General features: G+C 37.5%; 1 protein-coding gene across 1 annotated transcript; it reads right to left on the bottom strand.

Annotated features, from left to right (window-relative positions):
• Positions 1–2224: 2224 nt before the first annotated feature.
• On the bottom strand, positions 2225–12230 carry LOC149183208 (putative transcriptional regulator SLK3). The gene is made up of 3 exons (XM_089414868.1): positions 12146–12230; positions 4638–4805; positions 2225–2370 (listed from the first exon to the last, which is right to left on the bottom strand). The coding sequence occupies exons 1-3, from the start codon at positions 12228–12230 to the stop codon at positions 2225–2227; spliced, it is 399 nt and encodes a 132-aa protein (XP_089270994.1).
• Between the last annotated feature and the right edge of the window lie 10854 nt (positions 12231–23084).

The following is a 23084-nucleotide window of genomic DNA, read 5'->3' on the forward strand; positions in this document are numbered from 1 at the left end:
CTAGTTATTCACCATCCCACAATTGCAACTCTATTCCTCTATAATTAGCTATAGAATCAAGAACTCATCTACCAATACAGTCCCTAGCCAATACCATACATAACTATAACATACCTATTTCCTTTCCTGGTATGGAAACCTAGCACTCAGGCTTCTTTTTTATCAACTTCTGTTTCCTCCAAAATTAGGAAAGTTTGCATCCATGCAAAGACAAATATATTGTGTTCACTTCACAACAATATATACACGCATGGAGCCAAGGAAATAAATTTCCATGATAACATATTATCAATATTATTTTATAGTATATATTTTCCTCGGCATATAATTTTATATTGATTTTGTCTCTTCAAACCTATTTTTTTAGTTTTCTTAGCATTTCATTTTATATTGATTTTGCTTCTTCAAAACTAGTCTTTTTAAAACCAAGTGTCTACACTTATGAATACCAATGTCCTAAGATGTATGCTCAGTGAGCTACCCAAGTTTCATAAGAACGTTTTCCTGGGGATAAATCTTAAGCTAGATGACATTTTCAAAATTCAACTCCCAATCAAGAGCAGAGAAATCAAGCAAAAACATACACCAATAATCAAACAAACTAGGAAGAAGGCATATTGACAAATGGAGTTGCCAACATTTTTGATATATATATATATATATATATATATATCAAAAATGTTGGCAACTCCATTTGTCAATGTGCCTTGAGAGAGAGAGAAAGAGAGAGAAAGAGAGAGAGAGAGATGCATCTATCCGTACACCAAGTAACCCAATCCTTGCCTATCAAAAATGCCCCCTGCACACCTATACCAAAAACAAAATTCTCAAGTATCTTCCAACAAGAAATTTTCTTGAGCAAGTAACACTTCTTTCATTTGAACACAAGATCTCCCCTCAATAAGCTTCGTAAGTAACTCTCACATCAAATCTCATTCCCTTCCAAAATTCCTATAGTTCTGACACCATTCAAACCATTCAGAAAATATGAATGATTTATTAAATCATAGATAGTATCTTGGATGCTAAAAAGTTTAGATAAAGTTCCTATTGGAAAATAGTTAGTTATCATTCTCAATTATGCTCACATTAAGATTATTGCATTTCTTTGTCAATTGGAATGAAAGGACATTGAAAATTGCTCCACATTGATTTATAGATTTCTCCCATACCTAATTCATAGTTGTTGCATTTTTTCATGGCTACAAGTTCCCTATCATAGATATGAAAATGAAAAAAAATAGTCCATGTTTTAAATGTGGAAATGTGTGGATGATCCATGATATAGCAACAAATGATAAATCACACGTCATGGTGTTCTACCAGAATTTAACTAAAATCATTGCTAGTGTCATACAATTCATCTACAACAAAAAATTCATCTACTATCATGTCCATGTTTTAAATGTTGGAAATGTGTGGATGATCCATGATATAGCAACAAATGATAAATCACACGTCATGGTGTTCTACCAGAATTTAACTAAAATCATTGCTAGTGTCATACAATTCATCTACAACAAAAAAATTCATCTACTATCATCATAATAAAGCTATATTTGTTTTATTCTAATTATCCTACTAATGTATGAGTGATTAGATAAACATAATTATCCTATTATTGTATAAGTGATAGATAACAATCAACCACTCTAGTCATTAAATGAAATTAAACAATTTATGGGCATACACACCCGTTCTAGATTTCACAAAATCTTATCAAATGACCAAGGGATTCCTTATCCATATTCCCACCATTTAATTTGTAATGAGTTTATTTCCTACTGGTCTTAATCTAGACAAATTGAAATAGTTTGACGATTGGTGAAGAACTTGAGAAAACTTGAAATGAAAGATACATAAAATCTAAAACAACAATACATATCTTGCAATTTTAGTATTGTAAATAAAATGGTGCCTTCAAAAGTATGGACACATCACTCCAAATGCATATAGTTAAAATCAAATAAAGAAACTTCTTACCAAAACCACGCCCTAGCTATGCGCCACAAATCTCACTTTTCCATACATCTTGCCTCATTCTTTTTAGTATCAACTTGTTACAAAATAAGGATAAAAAGTCTTTGATAAAAAATTGTAGGGAATAGTGGCTCATCAAATGTCCATATTATACTAAAGGTATTTTTACATTACAATCATAGATTTATGTAAAGAAAATTAACTATACAAGTTCCAAGAAAATGTACAAGAGACAACACAAATTTTACAGAGAATGCACCATTGCAGCTTGAGGAAAAACCCTAAGTGTGTGATGCCCAACATTTCCATACAAAGATAAACGCCACCTCTTCTTTGCATTGGGAGAAAAGAACTTGGAAACAAATTTGATCCAATAACCAATATTGTTATCTTGCAGCAACAAAGAAAATTGCACATAGATTTCTAATGCTTGTGAACATGCCCTTATGTGGGAAGGTAAACATAGATTTCAAAAGATTTCAGAATAGCATATTGGCATGTATACATTGTTGCATTTTATGCCTGGGTACTACAAACCCATAAAAATGGAAAAAATAAATAAAGCTTAAAGGAGGACGATTTCATTGATGGTATAGGTATTGCATCAGCCTATAGGCACACAATCCACTAACCATTGCAAGCTACTTTGTCAATGATGTGGGTGGAATGTTATGCTATTGCAGGTGATGTCGAAACTATTATTTTTGTTGCTGAAGGTGAGATTGGTGCAAGTGCTGAAGCAGTGATTGTAGTAATTGTTGTTGTTGATGGTGCTGCATCATTCTCTACTGCTGAATATGTGCATGCAGTTGTGGAGAAGAATGTATTTGCATGGACTTCTGTCTTTGAAGATAGGAAATCAATACATTTTTAGGCCTCTATGGAATTTTCTGAACCACTTATTGTTGTAAAGAATCTTTTGGTTTTAAATCCATCATAGGCTTCATCATTTGATGTTGTTGCAGAAATTTATTATTCTTTCCAAGTTTTGGAGTTATAAGACCCTCACAGGATTCCATTTTGGGGAAGATAAGATCCAGACTACTTTCAAGTTTTGCAGAGATAAGACCAGGATTAGTTTCAAGTTTCAGAGAGATATGGACTTGAGAAAGTTATACTCCTTTCATTTGAACATAAGATCTCCCCTAAATTAGCTTCATAAGTAACTATGACATCAAATATCATTCCCTTCCAAAATTTCTATAGTTCTCACACCATTCAAACCATTTATAAAATATGAATGAATTATTAAATCATAGATAGTATCTTGTATTTTGAAAAGTTTAGATAAAGTTCCCGATCTCAAATAGTTAGCTATCATTCTCAATTCTACTCACATTAAAATTATTGCATTTCTTTTCCAATCATAAGAAAAGGATATTGAAAATTGCTAGACAGTGAATTATAGATTTTTCTTATAGCTAATTCATACTGGTTTCATTTTTTCATTGCTCCAAGTTTCCTATCATAGATATTAAAATGAAAAAAGAAAACAATCCATGTTTGAAATGTTGGCAATGTGTGGGTGATCCATGATATAACAACAAATGATAAATCATACCTCATGGTGTTCTACCATAATTTCAATAAAATCATCGTTGGTGTCCCACAATTCATCTACAACACAAACTTCATCTACTATCATCATAATAAAGATATAGTTGTTGCATTCTAATGATGCTAGTAATGTATGAGTGATTAGATAAACATAACTATCCTACATGTATACAAGTGATAGATAACTGTCAGCCACTCTAGTTACTAAATGAACTTAAATAATTTATGGGCATACACACCCATTCTAAATTTCATAGAATCTTATCGAATCACCAACTGATTCATTATCGATATTCCCACCATTTAATTTGAAATGAGTTTATTTCCTACTGGTCTTAATACAGACAAGATGAAACAGTTTGATGATTCGTGGGAACTCCAGAAAACTTGAAATGAAAGATACATAAAATCTAAAACAATAGTATATATGTTGCAATTTCAATATTGTAAATAAAATGGTTCCTTCAAAACTAAGGACACATCACTCCAAATACGTATAGTTAAAATCAAAGAAAGCATATTCTTTCTGAATCTGTGCCTTGGCTTTGATCCACAAATCTCAAATTTCCATACATCCTGCCTCATGCTTTTCAGTATCAACTTGTTACAAAAGAAGGATAAAAAATCTTGATGACAACTTGTAGCGAATATTGGCTAATCAAATTTCCATATTCTACTAAAGGTAGTTTTACATTATAATCATATATTTCTCCAAAGAAAACCAACTATACAAGTTCCAAGAAAATGTACAAGTGACAACACAAGTTTTACAGAAAATGCACCATTGCATCTTGAGGAAAAACGCCAAATGTGTGATGCTCAACATTTCCATACAAATATAGAAACCACCTCTTCTTTTCATTAGGAGAAAATAATTCAGCCAAAAAGTTTCTCCAATAAACAATATTGTGATCTTGCAACAACAAAGAAAATTGCACATAGATTTCTAATGCTAGTGCACATTCCCTTACATAGGAAGGTAAACAGATATTTCAAAATATTTCAGAATAACATATTGGCATGTATACACTGTTGAATTTTATGCATGGGTACAGTAAACCCATAAAACTAGAAAAAATAATTAAATTTTATAGCAAGACGATGTCGTTGATGGTATAGGTATTGCATCAGCCTACGGGCACACAACATACTCTCCATTGCAGGATTCTTTGTCAATGATGCGTGTGGAAGGTTATGTTGTTGCATGTGATGTCGCAATTGTTGTTGTTGTTGAAGATGGGGCTGTTGAAAGTGCCGAGGAAGTGACTCTAGAAAATATTTCTGCTGCTGATGGTGATGCATCATTCTCTACTGTTGAATAAGTGCATGTAGTTGTGGAGAAGAATGTACTTGCATGGACTTTCGTCTTTGAAGATGGGAAACCAATACATTTTCAGGTCTTTTTGAAATTTGTTGAACCTATTGTTGTAAAGCATCTTCTGGTTTTAAATCCATCATAGGCTTCATCATTTGAGGTTGTTGCAAAAATTGATCATTCTTTCCAATTTTTGAGCTATAAGAACCTGACAGAATTCCATTTGGGGGAAGATAAGATCTAGACCATTTTCAAGTTTTGGAGAGATATGGACTTGAGCAAGTAATACTCCTTTTATTTGAACACAATATCTCCCCTCAATGAGATTCATAATTAACTCTGACATCAAATCTAATTCCCTTCCAAAATTCGTATAGTTATGACACCATTCAACCATTTATAAAATATGAATGATTTATTAAATCATAGATAGTATCTTGGATGCTAAAAAATTTAGCTAAAGTTTTTGATCGCAAATAGTTAGCTATCATTCTCAATTCTTCTCACATTAAAATTATTGCATTTCTTTGACAATCGGAAGAAAAGGATATTGAAAATGGCTCTACACTGATTTATAGATTTTTATCATACGTAATTCATATTGGTTGCATTTTTTCATGGCTCCAAGTTCCCTAGAATAGATATGAAAAAAAATATAAAAAAATCCATGTTTGAAATGTTGACAATGTGTAGGTGATCCATGATATAGCAACCAATGATAAATAATACCTCATGGTGTTCTGCCAGAATTTCACTAAAATCATTGTTGGTGTCCTATAATTCATATACAACACAAACTTGATCTACTATCATCATAATAAAGATATATTTGTTGTATTATATAATTATCCTATTAATGTAAGAGTGATTAGATAGACATAAAGGTTGGACACCTAATCCTAAAGGGTTAGTGTGGAAGCCAAAAAGGCTAAGTAGTCCAAGAGACCTTGGGATCTGAAACCCAAGAGTCACAACATTGTATTATAAATGTACATCTCCTGTTAATAAAAAAATGTACTCACTGATTTATCATTCCTATGCTTTGCTGTCCATGTGTGTTTAACATGGTATCGGAGCCGCTTGTTTTTCTGTGGCCTTTTTATGTGCATGTCAGTGCTGCACCTCTACCCATAATCCTGTAATAGTAAAACTGGCGTGCTAGATCTGCAAACTCAAATATATCAGCGTGGTCTTCATTACCTGTGTCTGAGCTCCCTTGAATAGCGCTGGCCTGGTATTCATTATCTGTAACGTTCCACGCATACTTGACACTACCAAGCACCTTGCCTTCCTGCGCCTCTACTGCCTGACAATGTCTGCGCTGCTACTCCATATAATTAGCCGCTACACTGCATGCGCTCTGTCCTGAGATAATCTGGCCAGCACTACACATCTGTCCTTGTAACTCCTGGTCTGCTCCACTGCTCAGAGCGCAGGTCCCAGGGTAACAGTCTTCACTGCTATGGTCAGTCATCTGCGCATCGTTGCCATCATTCTCTGTGCATTTTATTCTACCATTGAAGAATCGATTTGCTGCATTGAGGCATCTGAATCTGGTGGTATGAATTCCCTTAGCTACGCCTCCACCCAACGGCTCTGCAGCTCCAGTCTATTGTAATACTCTGTGTCAGACAAAATTAAATTGCGGTCCTTGGAATTTTGGTCGTTTTCAAATTGAAGCCCCTGGTTATAACCTTCATAATCTGCGTGCTGCGATTGCTTGACGTTTAACCTTCTGTGACAGCGTTTGTTGTGCCCTAGCCGGAGGTCACTGGGTTCAAACACATCCGCGTGAACCCATTTATCTATAACTAGTTGCTCTCTGGAAGAGTTTTAAATTGTATGCGCTCCATGTTCCTGTTTGTGTCTAGGGCCACTTCCAATGAAAATTTTTCATTAGCGAAATCTCCCGCGATGTGGTGCTCGAGTAATGGCTGCAAGGCGATTGATTCAGGGTTCTAGCTGTCACTAAATTTTATAAGCTCTTGTGATGATTGTGGAAACCTATATATCATTTGCGGCTCACTTTAGAACCTAAGGCTCGTTTTGCCTCTCTATTCGCTGTAATTCACAATGATGGGCATTTGCATTCTATGGCATTCACAATATTAATCTATGTAATTTACACAGTGACTCAATTTGTATTCATAGTGATCTCGCTCTGTAATAATATGATCTCGCATTTTGTTCTATCTATATCCCTGGTTGGAAGGCTCGCAACCGCAGTCTCGCTCCTGCATGTATGGTCTGGCTATGATATATAGTGATTCACATAGTCCTCACATTGGTTCATTTGCGCGTCAATCAAAGAGAACCATTGCTCTTATTGAATTTGCTTCCATCGGTTTGAATGGAAGATGCGTGGACTACAGCTGATAACTATGTGACTACGCATTAATGTCTTGACACTGGGGCGTGTTGCTGCAGTTCCTCTTTTAATTGCCCTGATAGATATAAACATCATAGATATCATGAGAGAGAGCGAGATTATCGTCGTTGAAGCCGAAGCTGCAGTGTAAGTCCTTCATACAGTCGTAGAAGCCGGAGTAGAGATGATAAGAGAAGGAAAAGATCTCGGAGTCGTTCTATAGACAGTGGTTCCCCAGTTCGGCACAGTTGGTCTTGCCATAGCCGCGAAGTGCAGATCAGTCTAGTCCTCCTGCTAGGTCTCCTGCACGTGCAAACTTATCGCCCAGTTCTCGAAATCTGTCTCCAAAACTTCAGAGTGTGTCACCTAGTAATTCAATAGAATAAAATCTACTTTAGAAAGCTGTCGGAGATGCTAATGTAGATAATGCTGCTAGTCTCTGCCGTTCTGGCACTGATTTGAAAGAGAGAGTCTGAAATCAAGTCCATAACTATGCTTACCATGATGTTGTTCTTAAGCGGATGGAAACGAAAGGTTTGTTATAGAGTGGAGCTACACTGTCACTTGTAGTTCTAGAGATAGATGCTGGAGAAGAAAAAGAAAAGCACTGTATTATAAATACATCGATGTTTGAAGAATACGTCTATGGGTAACACCTCTACATTGTATGCATGAGTCATATATGTACACCGGTCAAAGGAACCTTTTTGGTTACCAAAGAAATTTCATGGGACGCCAGAGATCGAATCCTCATTTGTAAGTTTCAATAAAGTTGTCCCCATTGGTATCGCTGCACTGCAGACGCCTCACCAGAGATCGAATCCTCATTTGTAAGTTTCAATAAATGGTGCTTTCAATGATAGCTGCGAAGTTACAAGCCTTCCAAGATTAAGCATATGGTATTTTGAGATTTTGGTTGTTCAGAAGTCCATTTGTTTTCCAGGTATTTTCTAGACAGATATTTTTTGACGAAAGTATTTTTCTTCAGTGAAGAATTGTCAAAAGCTTGTATCAGTTTTTGTATTGTGGCACTGGCTAGTAAAGCATTCATTACAGGAAACTTAAACTTGCACCAGCAAATTGTTGGTGATTTATATACCATAACTGTTATACACTGTCAAATAGCAATGACAGAGCAGAAAAAGAAGAAAAGGACACACAGCTAGCTTTAAGTGCAGAAGATTCAGGTGTCAACTTTCAACAGAAACACATAAATATCAACCTAGAGCTGATAGAGCAGAAAAGCAGTGCTACCAATTTCTGCCAGTGGTTGATGTGCATCTCTAGCCTCTTGCTTAGGTTCATTGATAGACTCAAATTCCTTCTGCTCTGCAATTACTGACTCCTTATGGTATTCAGCATTCAGTGTTTTTTCTAAAAGTGATACCCTCTTTCTAATAAACTCAAGGAGCCTCTTTTGTATATCTCTTAATTGGGCAAGAAGACTCTCTGAAGATCCAGCTTGAGGCAGCTGGCTTCTCTTCTCAGTAGCCAATGATGTAGTTGCTGTTGTCCCAGTTGTGGAACTGTATTTAAAACTCATTATAGTTTCTGTTCCTTGATTCATTTGCTGCACATTTTTCTGTGTCTTTGTACTATGAGTGGGCGTCATTTTTACTCATTGGGTCATAGTTGTAATCAGTGTTTTAAAGGGGTGTAATTTTGATAATGAAGAATATGCCTCGAATTACTGAAATATTAGAGTTCTTAAAAACTCTGATATATTCCTCTAATCATGAAACATTCCAAATCAGCAAAAGATCTCTCTCAGAAATTCAGACATGTTTACAAAATGCACAGGAAAAGATCGATTTTTTGCAGCTTGAATCACAGCTACATCAAGAAGAGCTATATCAAAATAGACACCATTCTGAACCTGTTTTTGTTCAGAACTTTGAGACAACCACCCATCAATAGCATGTTAATAATGTTACAGTTCATTCAAATAAAGCAGCAGTTGTATATGCAGATGCAGAAACTCAGTCTGCACTTCCCAAGCCCATCATCAGACCTTGGGAACAGCTTGTCCACAATAAGCACAGAACTGGTCTTGGATATGACAAGGACTTGTCCTTTCATATTCCAGACTATGCCAAGCCCATTTAGTTTCAGAGTGCTGGATTCATTCATGACAGTTCACTTGCTCCTCATGACAGTTCACCTCCAGATGTTCTAGATTCTGCCCCTCTTCCACAGCAGCAACAACAACAACAACAACAGATCATAAAATGCCAACACTGTGATCGAGTTGGCCATCTGAAAGATCACTGTTTTGATCTTCATCCATGTAATCACTGTCATAAAACCAGCCATTCTTCACACAGATGCTTCAGAAACAAACATCCTGCAACAACAAAGATTCATCTTGGATGGATTGCTTCTTGGCAATGGGCATCAACAGCCAAGAAGATATTCCAAACACATGTCAGAACTTGTTCCAGAATATTGAACAGTCTTGCAGTTGAGTTTTCTCCATCATCTTACCTTGTATCTGACAGGGGGGGAAATGATGGTCATCTACAAGCTTCAAAGTCACATCAAGCGAGCCTGAGCCACAACGTGCCACACCAGTTTCAGAGTTGTAGCCAGAGACAAAGATGCCCGTGAACAGATTGAGAACACTTCCTCTAGCAGAAGACACCAGCTTCTTGCCAGTTTTGGAAGAGTTCCAGGAATTGCATTAAGCATTCCAGAGTTGTTGGTTATCCTTAAACCATCACAGGTTGAGACTTCCCTTTTCAGGTTGAAGTTTTACCTTTTATGCGGGGTGAGACCTCCCTTTTATGGTTGAAGGTTTCCCTCTTTAAAACAATAGGATCACTTCCTCTAGCAGAAAACTTCAGTTTCTTGTCAGTTTTGGAAGAGTTCCAGGAACTGCACTAAGCGTTCCAGTGTCGGTGGTCATCCTTAAACCACCACCCTTTATACCAACATTTCATAGAGCACATTCAGCCTAGTGCTGCCATGCATTTTTTGCACATTTTGTATTACAGCTCTCTTCTTGGACTCATACATAACCCTTCGGATTAAGGGGGGGAATGTAGGACACCTAATCCTAAAGGGTTAGTGTGGAAGCCGAAAAGACTAAGTAGTCCAAGAGACCTTGGGATCTGAAACCCAAGAGTCACAACATTGTATTATAAATGTACATCTCCTGTTAATAAAAAAATGTACTCACTGATTTATCATTCCTATTCTTTGCTGTCCATGTGTGTTTAACAATAAATATCTTAATATTGTACAAGTGATAGATAATGGTCAACCACTCTAGTTACGAAATGAAATTAAACAATTCATGGGCATACACACCCATTATAGATTTCAAAGAATCTTATCAAATGACCAATGGATTCATTATCCATATTCCCACGATTTAATTTGTAATGAGTTCCTTTCCTATTGTTCTTTATCCAGAAAAATTGAAATAGTTTGATGATTGGTGAAGAACTTGAGAAAACTTGGAATGAAAGATACATAAAATCTAAAACAACAGTACATATGTTGCAATTTCAGTATTGTAAATAAAATGGTGCCTTCAAAAGTAAAGAAACATCACTCCAAATGCATATAGTTAAAAGCAAAGAAAGTAGCTTCTTACTGAATCCACACCCTGGCTTTTATACACAGATATCACATTGCCATACAATCTGCCCTGTGCTTTTCAGTATCAACTTGTTACAAAAGAAGGGTAAAAATTATTGATGAAAACATGTCGCGAATACTAGCTAATCAAATGTCCATATCTACTAAAGTTAGTTTTACATCACAATCATAGATTGATGAAAAGAAATCTAACCATACAATTTCCAAGAAAATGTACAAGAGACAACACAAATTTTACAAAAAAACGCACCATTGCATCTTGAGGAAAAACCTCGACTGTGTGATGCCCGATATTTCCATAAAATGATAGATACCATCTCTTCTTTTCATTGGGAGAAAATAACTCGGCTACAAATTTTCTCCAAAAACCAATATTGTTATCTTGCAGTAGCAAAGAAAATTGCACATAGATTTCTAATGCTAGTTCACATGCCCTTATGTGGGAAGGTAAACAAAGATTTCAGAAGTTTCAAAATAGCATATTTGAATTTATGCACTGTTGCATTTTATCCCTTGGTACTTCAAACCCATAAAAATGGAAAAAATAACTAAAGCTTACAGGAGAACAATGTCATTGATGGTATAGGTAGTACATCATCCTACGAGCAGACAATGCACTCTCCATTGCAGACTACTTTGTCAATGATGTGGGTTGAATGTTATGCTAATGCATGTGATGTCACAATGACTATTGTTGTTGCTAAAAATGAGAATGTTGCAAGTGGCAAGCTAATGACTATAGCAACTATTGTTATTGCTGATGGTCCTGCAGCATTCTCTGCTGCTGAATGTGTGCATTCAGTTGTGGAGAAGAATGTATTTGCATGGGCTTTTTTCTTTGAAGCTGGGAAGCCAATACATTTTCAAGCCTCTACGGAATTTGCTGCTCAATTGTTTGTTGTAAAGCATCTTCTGGTTTGAAATCCATCATAGGCTTCATCATTTGAGGTTGTTGCAAAAATTGATCGTTATTTCCAAGTTTTGGAGTTATCAGACCCTTATAGGATTCCATTTTGGGGAAGATAAGATCTAGACCAGTTTCAAGTTTCTGAGGGATGTGGACTCGCCAAGGAAATAATTTCCCTAGATGCTCAATACTCCCAGCAGTTTGTTTCCCAACAATACGTTGGACACCAAGGTGAAATCTAGTTCCCTTAGATTGACCTTATTGTGAGACAACTTGCTTTTGTGAAGTTTGTTGCATTTTTTTTGCGAGGTTGGAGTAGATGCTACTTGTTGTTGCCTCTGTTGAAACTATTGTTGTTGCCCTACTTGGTCTTATTTGGATTAGATCCAAGTTAGAGAAGATCTACTCCATTTGCCTAAGGAAGATCCATCCATAACATAAGAGCCCAAAACACTAATATTCCTAGACGAAAATGACATCGGTGAGCCCAAAAGATGCATAAACAAATATATATTATCACTTGCCCTCCACTGAAGTTAGCCCCCTACAAAAAGGTGAGAATTAGCATCAATGACTAAAGAAATCGCCCCAGCACTATCCCGAGAGTTTGGTGCACTCTTAAAAACCATAGTCATGTCACCCGCAGCGAATCCCAAATCGCCCCTTCCATCTAGAAATTCTTGAGACAAATTCCCAAAAGCTCCATTCAATTGTGCTCCACTAGAATTATATGTGTGACTGTTGATGTAGTAAATGATAACTAAACTAGAAGATGTTGTTTGAGCTTGGCATCCATCTAACCGAGCTGGTGATTCGAATGGTGCCATTGTTTTGTGGCTGGAATCAAGATAATTCTCTAATGCCAACCCTAAAGCACACCCACCGTAAACTAGTCTTTCCTAGAATTACCGAAATACATCAACCATCCATCCAAACCTTCAATGACGTTGAGGCACAAATAATCATTCAAGGCACCCACTTTCTTATATGGCAAAAACAAATAGTTAACTTGTGAACTTTCCCCTTCTCGGTCTAGACGGTATGCTATAATTTACGACAATACTGTGTCGATTCTGACCAAAATGACAATTTAAATAAGAACTCCCCCTTTCTGGTATAATTTACCACCAATACTCTACTCATTCCCATTATCAAACTACTTTCGAAGCCCATATTTTAAACATATAAATTTTTTCTTGAATTCACCTGAATTCAAATTTCCAGGAAATTTTACCTTGTTTTTTGTGGTGTATTTCTATTTAAAATACAAAGATTCAAAATTGATGTTGCTGAAAAATGATTGCAAACCCCAATGAGTAATTATAAAAACAAAAATACACAAAAGCCCAAAAACAATATATTAGAACTGAGCAAAATGTTGCACTGAATTGCTTAATAAAGGCCATTTTACATAGCCCAATTCGAAGAACAAACAAAAAACTGATATACGAAAATCATTAATCCACGTCAAAATTGAAGCAAAATTTTATTTTTAAACAAATAATGCTTGAAAAAACAATTTTCTATATTTCAACCTAATTTACCCTAATTCTCTAAGAATCTTAGCTCCACATCCCCTTTTAACCCTCAATTGGTCATAAAATATCAAAAATTGCTACACTATAACACTAGACAATTCTAGAAACTCTAAATTCACTCAATTTCTTCAGCTAAAATCTCTTCCATGCTTGCTTGAAACCCCGAAAGAAAATTTTAGTTTTTTCCTAGCCGTCAAACACACGTAGCCTGAGATTTCCCCACTATTAAGTTCAACAAAAAATCCCCATAAACACAAACTCACAAAGTCGTAGAGATGGGTTCAATGACTAACCTGCAATATGAGATTGGACTCATTTGCCTCACAAACCGCTAAGTCTGGAGGATTTCCAACTCTTCAAAATCTGGAAAAAAAGCTCGAATTTAGAAAAGCGGACTAAAATTTGCTCCAAGAATCACGTGTGCCTAAAAATACACCTGATCATACAACATAATCCCATAAGGAAATGGTTATTCTAGACTGCTTATGCTTCTGTACTTCTTCTCCTTCTCTCTACAACAATCCCGACTCCATCGGCTTATCAGTTTTTGGTGGTTTGGTTGCTGATAACTCTCTGTGGTTTTCTAGAGTTGGTGGTATGAAATTTTCTGGTTCAGCTGTCAGATGCCTATAACTACTTTTCTTTCCACTGTATAATTTGGTGTTTTTTTCTATCTTATCGATTGAGATGGTTTTTGTCTTGCGATGTGGGCTTTCTCCCATATGCTTAACAGAGGTTAATGTTTATGTCTATGGTATTCATAGGGGTTCAGCTCCAATGGTGGGTTGATTTTCAATTCTTGGATGGGAACATTTGAACTTCCTACCCTCCACACACTAACTGGACCATTTAATTGGATGCGTGAAAGGTGGTACCTCATTTGTGAGGTTTTTTCTTTTTAATAATACTGAATCCATAATTTTTTGGACTAATCTAGGAGAGGTAGGACAGTTTCAGGATCAACTCTTGTGGCTACCACCTCATTTTTTAGGTTATTACTTCTCATTTATGATATTTGGGTAGCAGCGATGTCCTTTCCTTGGTGCTTGTGTTTTTATTTGGTCTTGTGATGGTTGTTCTTTGTAGGTTTTATTAATATTTAGCGTTTGTTGTTGGATCTTTATGAGATTGTGATATGGGTGATTAATTATTTATTTTATCCACTGACACCTATATGTTGTGTGGGGGTGGTGATTTTTTTGTGGGTTTATATTTGTCTTTTCAATCGTATTCCTTTAGTGCATCATCCTTTGCGTTTGGCACTGATAGGCGATGGAGGTGGGTTTGTTGTATGATCATGCATCAAAGACTCTCGCAGACATTGATCAAGTTCTTGGGGTATGCTCTACTATGGTTTTTTGACATAATCTTTTATTAGATGTTTTATATTTGTCGGTGACCCCTTATCAGTGTGGGAGCAAGAAGAAACCCACAAAGGTGGTCTACGAGGTAGAAAAGCTCATTTTTGGATCTAACATTTTTTTGGATCATGTGGTTGGAATTTAGCAGTAGGTTTTGGTGGGGAAGTGGATGCATTTGAGGATGGGTGACGTTCATATGTGGAAGTGGATTGAGAATGTTTGGTTTCCAATCCTCAAGTATCATCCTCATTTAGCATCTTTACAATAACTGGTATTGCTTCCACTTCATCCGTGCGGATGATGTTGGGAATATTTTAGAATCTACTTGGGTAAATGGTCGCAACTTTCTTACATTATGACATTGTCATGTAGGTTTCAACCCCGATAAAGAGGTTCCTTGAAAGAATCTTGTTGAGAGATTAAATTGATGAACTAATCTCCTAATATTTATATGTCAATCCGGGATCATAAGCACGAGTTGTCTTGCACTTTCTTTGTTCAGTTCTAGATTAGAGTTTTATCATTTCCTTATAATGATCAGCGAGGTAATAAACACACTAATGCTTTCAAACTTAAAGGAAATGAAACTTTTAGCTATCATAAGGAGACCCAACAATCAAATTTAATCTGAAAGACTTTCAAAAACCTTTACCACTTAAACTAGGACTGAAATTTGAACTTAAGAGGCTACTAGAATCTTTACCACTAATTTCAAATGATGAAAATGGATATCTAATCACACCAGACTTCATCAATCCAATCATTCGAGTTCTGGTTCTAATTCCTACAATCCACACTCAAGGGAAATAAGGATTCACTACTTATAATAGCAATCCAATTCTAGCTTAAAAAATCAATATGTACTTAATGATTCATTACTCTACTAGCTCGTCATAGCAAAGATTTTGAAGTTAAGTAGTAAATTTGGCACTATGTTTCACTCTTGACTTACCAACTTGATTTTGTATTCTCAATCTAAACTACAATCAGGTCCTTAATTGTTCATAGTAATGAGAGAGGTTTCAAGTATTAATTCTATGGCAATAAAATAAATAATTTTGAGAAACTGTACTCTAAATCATCCTACAGTCGTATTAATCTCCAAACGGTGAGTAACCCTATTCAAAATCAATGTTCTACTATTGAAATCCAATCAGGCATTTAGGCTATGGGAAATTTAACCAAGTAATCAAACAAGATATAGAAATCAATAGTCTAAACGAAACTAAAGAAAATTGTTTTAACACTACAAACAAAACAGGGGAATCAATAATCAAAACAAAAGTAAGGAAATTTTCTTTACAACTAACAAACAAAATAGGGGAATCAATCATCCAACCTACTTTAACAATTAACACACAAAACACTCTGTTGCATTCTTAGGTTAACCCACACAATCTACTTGTGAGCCGAGAAATCTATTTGACAAATAAACTAGTTGAAGCTTAACAATCACTCAAATCAACATTATGAACACAACACTCCTATTGTAGACCATTTATGTGAATAACTAACATCAACCAAATCAACTTAAATTAAACCAAGCTCACACTAATCGCAGTATTCAAACAATCAATCTAGAACAAATGCTTCCTATGTCGCATGCACGTGTAGAGACAATCCGACAGAGAGTCAATCCATTTAGAGACTAAAGGAAACAAGAGAATGATTTCAAAATTGACTGGTCTCCATCTAAATTAACTCAAATTCCATTCTTCTCTAGTCTCTAAATACGTTGTCCGCTTTAAGTATTTGAAAATAGTTTCTATGCAGCTAATAGATAAACCAAATCTTTACAATCATTACATGACAATGTAATTCAATAAACTTCATGTACATATATGATAATCACAGTTCAATACAAGGTGTAAGGTTCATGATCACATTAGGTCTTGTTTGAAAACAAAAACGATGATTTATACCAGAGATTTAGATTCAGATTGCAGAAGCAATGAGGTTTAAAAACATCATAACATCAGCTTAATGCAATCAATTGAAACTTGAGAAAATTTTCCACATCAGGAAAACTAACAATTGAGTGTAAATAACTGAAGAATTGACTATGTCTATCACATAGAGATACTACTTAAGCAATATTACAAAGCTAAACCCAGATGGGTGGGCGCGGCCACACCTAGGAGCTAGTTAACTTACAGCATGTAAGAGATTTTGATCAAAATCAATTCATCATCCGTAGTGAATCATCAAACGATTAACTCCAACTTAATATAAAACCATTGTGGACACATTTGATTAAAAATAATAAGTCAAGGGATACATTGTAGCAACTTCAAATTATTTTCTCTAGATCTAATGTATTACATTGCAACCTTTTATAGGCATTTATCTAAGTAAAACAAACTATGGATAGTGAATCACAACAGCCGAGCTAATCTATTCCTTCACATGAGATGGCTTCGAACAACCTATCCAAATTAGTTTAAAAACCTTCAACTGACCCTAATCTTGGTGGCTACTCCTTACAGAGAGGAAAATGAGGATCTTTGCTAGAATCAAACATATCCAAGCATGGCTGGGGAAGCTTGCCATCTAGAAGCATACAACCTCTTATCTTCTGCACTATTAGGTACTGAATCCAAAGATGACTCTTGTGTATGAGAGTGGGGAACCATGGTTCAATACCTGTGGTCTCCTACTGTCATCCTGCATATTTTCTTAAATGTCTACACTTCGACCATAGTAATTAGTTAGTTTCGGGATTATCTACTCATATCTACTTAACTTCACCAATAAATAGAAAAAATGTACCATAAAAGACTTTACCTCATAACGAAGATTAGGACTGTGATTAGGACAAGAAGAATGGTAGGTAAGTAGGTTTAGGAGTGCCAAAAAGGTCAAAACAGGGATGAAAAATAGTAGTTGTATGAACAAAACAAGGGATCAACATCCTCCCACCCCGACTTTGAAGCATGTCCTCATGCATCCATCAAAAAGAAACTTTTTTCAACCAAAAAGAGGTTATGGTCAAAGATCAGTAGTCCTGATCAGCACCTTGATCACCTATTTGATTGGTGGTAAGAATTTTTAAAATTGAAGGGCTAACCCTTTGGCATTCAACAGTTTGGCAGGCTTGTTCCTTGCCACTTTCCACTGCAGGAGGTGCTTGTTTCTCCTAGCCAAGGCGTCATTCTGGGCATACAGCTTCATGTTAGAGTCTCGTACTTGTTGGTTCATAACCCTTATGAAATGGAATAAAACTTTGTATTTATTGGCCTGTTCCCTGAGCTTGGTGACCATTGTTCGCAACTTGACAAGTCAAATATTTATGTTTCCTTCGGCATCATATGTAGGGGCTCTAATCAAGGTTATTGACTGCTGTGAGGTACTACCTCCGGGTGACTTTCCTTTGCGTTCTCTTGGAGAAGAATGAAGCAGACTAACCTTCGTAATCCTCATGCTTGCTGAAATTTGTGTGGGAAACAAAGTCTCCATATCTTGTGAAATATCCTTAGGGATATGTACCTTGGCCGTGGTAGTGGGTTTTCCTTCTAGGGACATTTTCAATTGCTGGACATCAACATCATGGGAGGATGAGATATGGATATGTTCGAATCTGGTGCCTTCAACCTTGGACTGGAGAGTATGGATCATGCTTCCAATCTGATGGCGGCCTTGAGAATAGGTCTCAGTCGAGGGAACCAGGGGAGTGCTGAAGGGACCCAAAGGCTGTCGACGTTTGGGCTTGGGTATAGTGTTTTTGAGATTCAGGGAAGGCTCATCGCTTTTGGAAATGGGGCTTAATTCAGGTTGATTGGGCTTAGTCTGACCTCATTCTCTTTTTCTTTTTGATCCTACTAGGGCTTCCATAAGAACCGCTTTCTTGCCATCATTCAAATTGTCATCGGTTGTCTGGGGGAGTTCAGAAACCAAAGCAAGAGAGTGGGTAGGTGCAGACTCGGATTTGGATGGGATCATGGAATCTTCCAATTTTAGGGAGTGGCCTATTCCTCGTTGTCGAGCCTTAGTGTTTGTTTCCTGCCCAACAAATTCTTCAATTAGGAAGTCCTCCCATGACCTTTTTCTTTTCTTGAGCTCGGTGACCAATAGTATTTTATTTAAACTATGGTGGTATGGTGTGGTCTCAGGCTTCCTACCCTCTGACTGCACACCTCTAGCCATCTTGTGCAAGCTTAACTTCAAAAAATGAGGAATATTCAACTGTTTACCTTCAGTAAAATGGATCATGAGCCGAATATGGTATAGGAATACCACAACAAACCTTCCTTTGTAGGTCACGAAGCACTGTAGCATCGTTAGTAATGGATGCCATCATTCCTCTATACAGTTGTGGAGCACTCCTTTCACCCAGCTAATCGATCGGTAGGAAGGCTTCAAGAAAAATGTGCAATTGGGAATTTATAGCTGCTTCCCTTTGAAATATTTCTCGCCCATGGCTAGTAACCCAATGGCCCTGCTCACAGATTCCTCTGTGACTCTGAAGTTTAAGTTGCCGACTTGGGTGTGCTCACCATTGAATCTTGGTGCGAATGCCATCACAACTTGATCATTATAGCCTTGAAGCCTCTATATAAATGGCATCCAATCCTTCTCCTCCAGAATACCTTTGCATTGCTCATACTCTGTGCTGTGCGCGAACTGGCTAAAGGTCGGTTCGTGCCTATCCGCGCCCATGGTGTCTGTGTTCAGTTGCAATTCTCTTTACCCAATTCGTCTCTAAACCTTTGGCTCTTCCTGATTCTCTAACCACAGTCACGGGCACCCTTGTATTAATTTTGAATGGAGGTTCATCATTATGATGGATGGGGACTATGAGATCGTTACCATTATGTTTATCGTCCCATCCACAACTAGTTCAGAGTGTGAATGCCTGACTGCAATGTGTGATCATTTGAGGAAGCGTGTGCATATATCAGCTAAGAGGCGCTATGAAACAATGACCAACCATGGAGAGGGCAGACATCATCACACAGTGAGGATAGATCATGAGTGAGTGGTGCCTATGGTTCTTGTCTCGTCAATGTGCTAGAGGGTCATCGCTTATGAAATTGTGAATGGACAGGTAAGGAATCATGATATATGATTATGGGTGAACTTAGGATGGATTCAGAGGTATACATTTATGATATCATTTTAACCATCTACTAGTTAAATTCAAGCAGAATACAAGCGCATACTTGAACCACTTTAGCAATTTGGTGTCGATTATGTGGTTGGATGTGCTTACCGGAGCTTGAATGTAAGTAATTCTTGCTGCAATTGTGTGCCATGACCTTGATCCTGGAAATGGAACTCAATTAACATGTTGTATCCTTGGCAAATTGAGTACTGATCCCCTGGATCTGTACTTACACAGAATGAATCGTTAACCCCGATGTTGGGTGTGGGATCCCCCCAAGGCAAGTTTTGGGGGCTTAAAGCCCAAGTTTTGAATAAATCCAATGTAAAGACTCCATGATTTGTGGGCATGGAGCGCGAAGTTGTAATTGAGTCATAGGGTTATCCACCCTTACTTTTGTAAATATAATTTTGGCTTGAGAGTTCTACCCATGGTCCGCAAACCATGGGATTATATAAATAGAGTGAGGCTCTAAGTGTAAAGGGGGAGCAGATAGAAGGAATAGAAGAAGATCTAATGAGCACGCATTGAGTCTAAAGTGTAAAGTCGTGTCTTTGGGTCATATAGTAGGAGAAGGCTCTATAGCTAAGTGTGAAAAGGCCTAGTAGTCTGTAGCTGAGTGCGCGGACCCCTACAGCTGAGTGCGCAGGGAAAGTTGAGTCTATAACTGAATAAGCATTAACAAAGAGAAGTTTTACATTATTTCGGTGTATCATTTCCTGTTTTATGCATTGAAGTATATTGGATATGAATTGCAAGTTTAATATTTGTTTACTGCATGAAATTATATGAATATGTTGAGTAAGTGAATATAAGATAAAGTATCTGTTCACCTGAAGATAACTAACTATTATAAGAAGATAAGTAAGATCCATAGTGTAACTTAGGGAAATAGTGCAGATCGCTACTCTAGCAGTGCGAAAGCTTCACAACCCCTGGTTAGGGCTGCGTGAAGGCGAATATAACAGGGTACAAAGGCCTTGCAAGTCAGGAAAGTGCGCGAAGTAACCTGCACGAAGGTAGTCATAGTTAGACTAAATCAACCCCTTAGACATCTCAAGGGCATGGAAATCCCTCCATACTGCTTCGAGTGAGACCTTAGTCCGCGCTCCACGGACTGTTGATGAAAGGGTCAATACTACAAGGATTTGTTTGGCTAAATAACTCCGAACATGGGTCAAGCCCCATCAAGCCATGAAATGGTACTGTTGCCGGGACTGGAATTTGCATAGAGATGTCTAATGTCATATCATTGGAATCTAACTAAGAAATAAATTGAAGGTTGTTTGGATAGGAGAATTCATGAGTTCGCGGTGCAGGAGAATAGGAATATGTGACAATCAAAGGAAGAGTGGTTAGATTTCTACCTGTACATGAAGATCCATGAAATTTTCTTTGCATATTTCCCTACTGGGCTGTACGAGTGGATCACAAAGCTAGCAAATAGCCAAGGAAGGTGGAAAAGCAACAATCCTATTGTGTGGACCCCAAAGTTGGTACGTATATTGGAAGTATCAGGTGATAAGATCGAGCACATTCTTGATCACTGGCTTGATTGTATTATAGGAGGATTCATTACTGAGTTCGCGGTAGATACTTCAGTTAGCTATAGTGAGGCAAAGTGACGCTTTCTCAAAGGACTGTGAGGTAAGTACATAAAGTCTCTGAATACTTGGATTAAAATGTTATTATGCGAAAAGAGGATATGCAATTACCTTGATGTCTGGAGCTATGCGAAGTGGAAAAACCTACAGAAATGAAGGAAGTAAGGGACCCGAGAATAGCCCTTTTATTTCACCTTTGCGAAGGGATGGTGAGGAGCTCGCGAAGGTCTCATCGAGAAGTGCGATCAATTTGATAAGGCAAAGGATTTTATGCATACTACCCCCACCCACGCCACCACCAGCTTCACTGCCTTCACCCCCATCTCCGCCTGTACCACCTTTGTCACCACCGCGAGTGAATATGGCAAGCACAATAAGGTTGCCGGTGTTCAATGGAGTAGGAAATGAAGATCTAGACTAGTTTTGGTTCGTGATAAGGGCTGCATGGGAAGTGAAAGGAGTTATAGATGATAATATAAAGAAAGTGACGTTGGTCAGCACTCTGTAGGAGCGCGCGCTGACCTGGTATATTAAGCATTCTAATGACAATCCGAATGCGACGATCGCGGATATCCAAATTGCACTAAACAGGGAATTTAGCAGGCCAAAGTCGGAGGCACAGTCGATCATTTGATTCAAATAAATCACAATGCTACCAGGAAAGATTCTGTGGAAGTTGGATCAAAGACATAAGTGCACAATTCATGAAGCTAATATGACTTTGATGGATGGACAACATCGCGAATGGTTTGTAGCATTTCTAACTCTGCATTTGAGGAATGCACTATCAAAACAGAGGTTAACAACCCAGGAAGAGGCCTTGGAGATCGCGATGATGCTGCATGAGACCCCTATACAGGGTCCTAACCTCGGAGTTCAGCAAATCCATGCGCATTTGAAAAACTTATGCCTTGAGATCCAGAGTCTAAAATGGGACAGGAGAGCTCGCCCGGAAGTGTGCGAAGAAGTATGGTGCGTAAAATGAAAGGGTCAGGGACATGACAAGGACCACTGCCCAGTGTTCGTGAATTGCTTTGCGGGAGGAGGGTCGATACAGTGAAGACCAAAGGCATAAGCAGGACCAAGCGTGGCACCTATTTGTGGTGCACGATTTGTAAAATAAGGGGAAAGCATGCTACGAACAACTGCCATTTGTTACAAAAGTACATAGAATTTGCAACAATTGTTCTGTAACTTTTGTAGATCCATTGGACACGATGAGCGCACCTGTAGAAGCTATGAGCTGATGATGCATAGGACTCCCACCTATAGAGCTCAGGCTGAAATGTGCCCCCTTGACCAAAATGCAGGAGTTGTGCGAACCAAATTTTAGGAGTGTGGACAAGGCCGAGGTGGAGGAGGACTTGGAAGAGGTTGCAGATAGCTGATATGTTACAATTGAAAGGGGCCAGGACATTATTCCCATGACTGTATGAATCCAATGCACCCATCATGTCTGTATTGTACCTTGTTTGATCATGAGAGGGAGGATTGTCCCACACGGATAGCTAGGCTCCATGACAAGGGAGCGCTCTAACCTCCTCTGACTCAAAACCTGTAGATGATGAGGTTTGAGCCACATGAGGAAGACGCAAATGTGAACATTGTGCTCTGAAGTGGAATTACAACAGGAGATGATAAAGGCAACCAGCTTGAAGATAGTACTTGGGTTCGCAAGGCCCTAATGAAAGAACTAGAGTTTGATTTGGAGCATGCTAAGGAAACTTTCATGGAAGCTAGCAAGAGCTTC

This window comes from Pinus tabuliformis, chromosome 3_2 (genome assembly GCF_031772625.1).
Source record: "Pinus tabuliformis cultivar Carrire ecotype Pingquan chromosome 3_2, CPIR1, whole genome shotgun sequence".
Taxonomy (NCBI): Eukaryota; Viridiplantae; Streptophyta; class Pinopsida; order Pinales; family Pinaceae; genus Pinus; species Pinus tabuliformis.

Bases quoted from the DNA above. Each gene is read 5' to 3' on its own strand.
- LOC149183208 (XM_089414868.1), bottom strand. From the start codon at position 12,230: ATGCATCTTTTGGGCTCACCGATGTCATTTTCGTCTAGGAATATTAGT. The intron at 4,806-12,145 runs GCAAATGGAGTA...AATATTTTCTAG, and splicing joins TATGGATGGATCTTCCTTAG to AGTCACTTCCTCGGCACTTT. The intron at 2,371-4,637 runs GTCTTGCTATAA...TGTTGCTGCAAG, and splicing joins CCTATACCATCAACGACATC to ATAACAATATTGGTTATTGG.